General features: G+C 44.2%; 1 protein-coding gene across 1 annotated transcript; it reads left to right on the top strand.

Annotated features, from left to right (window-relative positions):
• The first annotated feature begins 901 nt into the window (after positions 1 to 901).
• LOC134440027 (piggyBac transposable element-derived protein 1-like) lies at positions 902 to 3,798 on the top strand. The gene is made up of 6 exons (XM_063189954.1): positions 902 to 1,172; positions 1,462 to 1,563; positions 2,020 to 2,115; positions 2,210 to 2,580; positions 3,473 to 3,615; positions 3,786 to 3,798. The coding sequence occupies exons 1-6, from the start codon at positions 1,145 to 1,147 to the stop codon at positions 3,796 to 3,798; spliced, it is 753 nt and encodes a 250-aa protein (XP_063046024.1). The 5' UTR covers positions 902 to 1,144.
• The last annotated feature ends 2,367 nt before the right edge of the window (positions 3,799 to 6,165 follow it).

Below are 6,165 nucleotides of genomic sequence, written 5' to 3'. Positions count from 1 at the left end.
CATTTGCAACTTTATGTGTAACAAAGAAATCAAAGAACTGTGCTCTTGTCAGAGCAGAGAGCATGAAACAACATGGGACAGCAGTGTGGTTCCTATTCCAACTGTGGCTTTATATAAAAAAAAAAAAAAAAAAAAAGAAGAGGAAGAGGGCGAAAAACGATCACAGCTAACATTTAGCAAGGCAGGGTAGGCTATTTGAGATCCTGCATGCATGCTATCGGGACTAACTAGCCTTTTTGATTCTGCATGCATGCTATCTGCTCTGGAGAGCTAGCTGAAACTTTAGATATGCGAGTGGATATGCATGCTGCTAGGAATGTGGGACGGTATCCGATCATCTAGATGGCAGCACCTTTGTTTTGTTTGATGTGATTTGTTTACACGTCAAAGAAGATGTAGTAGGCTATATAAACCAAGACGCAGCATGATGCTCAATCAGAGTAGCAGCATGGCCAGGCGCAGTCATGGACTGAAGCAGCTCACCTTGGAGGAGGCTTTACGTGGAAGACGTTCACAACCTGGAAACTCACGCGAGTCAGACAGCGACAGTGACGATGACTCTAGTTCCGATTTCAGTGAACCGGACCCCGACTCATCTGACGAGTGGATACCCCCAGGCTCTGGGACTAATAGCAGAGCCTCCTCTCCCCTTAGCCGGAGATCGCCCTCTCCTCGGCCAGCAAGGCGACATGGCGATGGTAAGTCATTTGACTTTTTACGCGCTTTATAACTCTGTTTGATTGCTACACTGACCACTGTGTGCTGTTTTCTGTGCACTAGTTAGCTCCACTGTTGAATTTTACGCAAGATATTTTGAATTACAACGGTTTAGTTATGTGTTGACACTATCTTAGGCTACATTTCTGCCTGCAAGTTAGCCACCTAGTTCATTTTTACCCTAGGACGCGCGTCCTATCTTATTGTTTTGGAAACGCCTTTTGATTGCTTGCATGGTCGTTTTTCACCACTGTAATCCATTGTACACAGGCGCAATCAGTCTTGCCTTTTACCGTTTCAATTGTGGTGTGGTAATTTTATATTTCTGTCATTCGTACATGTAGATCCTGCACCCAGCTCGCGCAGTCAGCACCCCCCTACATCAAGTAGAGGAGGACGACATGCACGTCACCCCTCCCTTGCCCTCATGCGTGCGACCAAAACGAAGAAGAAAGGTGAGCTCTTCTAGTTTTCCCTCTGTGCATTCGTGAGCTCCACCTGTTCAATGTTAGGCAGCATCTTTTGAATCTCAATGTTTTGACTTTTGTTGTTGATATTATGACGAGTGCGTTTCTGCCTGCCAGTTAGCCAATATCATTTTATTTTACCCTAGCGTCTTGTGTTATTGTTTTGAAAACGTCTTTTGATGGCTTGGCGTTCTTGTCCATGGCACATAGCGCCACCAGTCTTCCTTTTTACCGTTTCTATTTTGGTGTGGTAATTATATATTTCTGTCATTCGTAGACCCTGTACCCACCACGCGCATTCAGAACCCCTCTACATCAATCAGAGGACGACATGCACCCTCCAGTGCGCTCATGCGTCGAACCAAAACAAAGAAGAAAGGTAAGTCGAGACGACTTTTTTGTATGCTTCGTAACTTTATGGATGACTGGCCTAAGCTCTAGTTTTCTCTCTGTGCATCCGTTAGCTCTACCTGTTCATTTTTACGCAGCATCTTTTGAATAGCAATGTTTTGATTTGTGTTGTTGATAGTAGCCCATGGCTTATGCGTTACTGCCTGCCAATGCCAATTAGTCCCCTAGGTTTTTATTTTTATCTAGCAGCTTTTGCATTGCATTGATTGCTTGCACCACTCTTGTCCGTGGCACACAAATGTCTCATCAGCCTTGCATTTTATTGTTTCAACTGCCTATGAAGATACTTTCTCATTCATCCAGACCATGTTGGATGAAGATGGGCACAATTTTTTTTCAATCTCCAAGAAGTACAGTAAACTCGTAGGCTACTAATGATTTAGAAAGAGTGGTATGATAAGTGTATCTTTTCTGTAATTGGCAGATACTGCATCCAGCACTCTCATCCAGCATCCCTCTACATCAAGCAGTCAGAGCTCGAACTTCCATGCGCCACGCACTACCAAAGCAAAGAAGAAAGGTAAATTATAAAAGTAAATGCAATTCAGTTTATGGCACCACATGAATAAATATGAACGTATGTCTTATAGCAGTTGTATGTGTGTAATTTTCAGCTGGCAGACCAGGCAGACATTCTGGCCAAGGCACCGACACAGGGGCCTGGCATGAAGATGGCTGGCAGCCCAGCCATATTCCATTCACTGCTACTCCAGGACCCCGGAGTGCTGCCGCCGAATTGGACAGCGACCAGCCAGCTGACTTCTTGGAGCTCTTCCTCACAGATGAACTGCTACAGAACATTGTTGAACAAACCAACCTATATGCCAGTCAGTATTTTGAAGCACACACCGCCACATTGCCACACAGTCGACACAAATCATGGAAACCAGTCACACTGCTAGAAATAAAAAAGTTCTTTGGGTTGACTTTTCTAACAGGTTATGTCAAAAAACCTAGCATTGACTTGTACTGGAGTGTGGAGGAGGTGGATAGCACACCCCATTTTGGAAAAACCATGTCCAGAAACCGATTTCAACTAATTTGGCGGTTTTTACATTTCAATGACAACACCACACAAGATTTGAATGACAAAATGTACAAGGTACGTCCAGTCTTGGATTACCTTGTTACCAAATTCAAGGAGCTTTTCGAGCCAGGCCCCAACATCTCTATTGATGAGGGGATGATGCAGTGGCGGGGGCGCCTATCATTCAGGGTTTATAACCCCCAGAAGCCAGTGAAATATGGCATTAAATCATATATACTCTGCGACTCTGCAACAGGGTACTGCTTCAATATGAGGCCTTATATTGGAGAAGCCAGTACCCTGCCAGAGATCGTTTTTGACTTGCTTGATCGTCTGACAGGCCATGGATATGTGTTGTATATGGACAACTTTTATAACTCTGTCTCTCTTTGTGAGAAATTGCTTGATGTGAAGACAAATGTGTGTGGCACACTTAGGAGGAACAGGGGGGATCCTGCAAATATGAGGGAGGTGGCAAACCTGGAGGTTGGGGGAAGAACTGTGCGGCACAATGGGAGGGTGATGGTGGTGGCCTGGCAGGACAAGAGATTGGTATGAATGGTGACTACCTGTCACCAAGACCAAATGGAGAGGGTCGAAGTGTGGCAGAGGGGACAGAGAGACAAGGTGGCTCAGGACAAACCAAAGTGTGTGGTTGCCATAATAACCACATGAATAGGGTGGACGGGTTGGATCAAAATGTGGCCTACTACCCCTTCATTCGAAGGACCTTCAACTGGTTCAAAAAATTGTGGCATACCTCATGCAACTGTGCATGTTCAATGCATTTGTACTGTACAGAGCCAAACACCCAGGGGGGTGTAAAACCCTCCTGGAGTTTATCCGTCAGGTGGTGAAGGCGTGGACTGTGAGGCGCAGGTTGGGAGAGGATGAGGTGGAGCAGACAGAGGGGGAGGGCGGAGGTGCTGAGGGGGATGTGGACGTGGAAGGCAGACCTAATCGAGCACCCTACAACACTGACCCAGACAGCAGGTTAGATGGTGACCTTTTCAGACACAAACTTGTATTCCTGAGACCCTCCACAGCGAAGCTGAGACCTGGAAGGAGATGTAGGGTCTGTCTACGTAGGGGTAAACGTAGCGAGACTAAAATGTGGTGCAAATTGTGTTGCGTTCCCTTGCATGTTGGCGATTACTTCACAGATTACCACACTAAGCGCAACTATTCAAACAAGATGTAAAACACACTATATGCACTGTGTTGCAAAAGATGCAACAAGATTCAAGATTTATTTATTACATCTCATTATAGGTTTTTCTTTTGATTGTGTTGCTGATGTTGAATTGTTGCCCATGTAGTACTTACATAGTTATTACAGTTATAAGTTACCTGTTGTAGGAGTGAAGACACATGCATACAAATCACTTGAATGGATGCCAAGTGTTTTTGTTTTATTACCGGTACTTACAGTATGTTTGCTTTGAAATGTTGCCATCTGGTGGCTAAATGTAATACTTACATCCTTGGTTATACTGTACCTTAGGTGTATGTGGACACATGTACAATACATGCACTTTATTTCAAGAACAAGCTCCTTTTTCCCCCAACAGGATATTTCTATGCAAATATGCCATTTGTTTCAAGTAACAAACCTATGAATTGCTTTCTTTATTTATATTTCTACTCTGTTTATATTTCTAAATAAATTATTTTGTACTGTCTAAACCATTTTCATTGTTGTTTCTATTGTATTATACAAGGTTGTAATGTTTTAGCTGTTACTATTTCAAGAACATTATGATTTTCTGCTTGAAATGTTGCTTTTTACAAAAAGCCCTTTTTCTCAGCTTTTTGGTCTGAAATCAGTGTTTTGGGGGAAACACACCTCTCTTCCAAGGATGATTACAAAGGAACGGAAAGAGGTATAAACAAGCGGGTTCTTTTAGATGGAAGAGGAAAGTCTAATCTCTCTTTTGGTATCCTTGGTGTTGACATTGACAAAGAACTCAATTTTCTGTTGGACTTTGAAGAACACCCAAAATGGTGAAAAACGGCTGGCACCACGGGTGGAACTCTTGTGAAAATGGCTGGCAGCCAATGAGTTAAAGATGAATCCTTCCAGCATACAATTCACCAAACATGTAATGTAATTCTGTAAAAACACACATCTCAGCCAGTGCTCTACTCAGCTCGCGTACCCCCTTAAGCCAGGCCGCGAAAGCCCCAGGGGTGCACGCACCCCAGTTTGGGAAACCCTGCCCTAAAAGATATATTTCAAAAAGACATTCATAACAAGAGGAGATTGTAAGGGCAGCGCCATTACTGCCACAGTGGTAACCACACAATTTCCGGCTGCGCCGCAGGGAGGGTCATTCCGCTATGTCTTTACCAAGACGGATATTGATATTGAGGCGAAGCCAGCATCAGATCGCCGGTCTGAGTCAGCCTACTGGCTGCTAAGCTTACGGGCAAAAGATCCAATAGCTAGCATACAGCTGACAGAAACAAATGGCCAAATAATGGAGAGCAAACGTTCAAAAAATGGTAAGGAGAACTCAGAAAAGGTGCCTAATGTCTTAAAAGGGAATTCCACCGGCAGAGACATGAATATGTATTGAAATTGGGTCATATATGTAGTAGAATATAAAATAAGAATCTGGTGCCTTCTTGGCCGAGAAAAGGCAGAAAATTATGTTTAGTGCTTGTGGATTTGTGACAACAATCCCCATATTGCATTGCAATGCTCAAGTTCCACAGGCCACACCCAGTCAGCTCTGCCAGTGACTTACTGGGGCCTCAATAAGATACCGCAACGGCCGTATGCGCATTTAGACAGCAATGCATTCTGGCTCAAAAAGTTGCATGATGGTTAGATTTCCTGTCAAACTTCAAAATTTCGGTGATGTTGCGTGTCACATGGTGTCAAACTATTGTGGGATGAATGCGACTGCAGTCAGATCTTGCAACCTCTGCAGTTGCTTATCCCCTTCAACGCTCGTCTGCGGACTGCCTCCGAGGTCACGCACCCATGAACTGGTTGGTCAAGAACTCACTCACGTGTGTATATGAGTCTTATCTCACACCTCTACACAAGTTTGCGCAGGTCCCCACTTCAGCTCCTCCTCACTGCCTGTCCCCCCACTCCTGATACGTGGTGTGTTAGTAGAGCAAACTGGAGCGAGCTCATCGTCTCGTTCATATTTGTGGCAGACTTTAAATGCGCTGTTTTAATAACACCCACATCGTGACAACAAGTTCTCGCTTACATGTTTTCTGTCCATCGACCGACAAAATTCTAAATCGAGCGCACCTAATGCCAGTGATTTCAAAAGCACTGGCACACTGATCTGTGATAGGTCTGTTAGCACATTAGGTCCAACCCCCTATGGGCGGGGTTTAAAGGGAAAAGGCTTATAGTCTCAACAGAAATCCACCTCTCTTACACTTCCTCCTGCAATGATGCAAAATGAAATTTTTTACATCATTGTTGGAGGAAGTGTTAAGAGATGAATACGGATTTCTCCTGTCTCAGGAGGAATTGCGATAGTGTTGCACGACCATTCAAAAGTATGACTGGGTGTC

The sequence above is a fragment of the Engraulis encrasicolus genome, chromosome 23 (genome assembly GCF_034702125.1).
Source record: "Engraulis encrasicolus isolate BLACKSEA-1 chromosome 23, IST_EnEncr_1.0, whole genome shotgun sequence".
Lineage (NCBI taxonomy): Eukaryota > Metazoa > Chordata > Actinopteri > Clupeiformes > Engraulidae > Engraulis > Engraulis encrasicolus.
The sequence above is the reverse complement of the archived record's forward strand: the minus strand, read 5'-3'. Positions and strand labels throughout refer to the sequence as shown.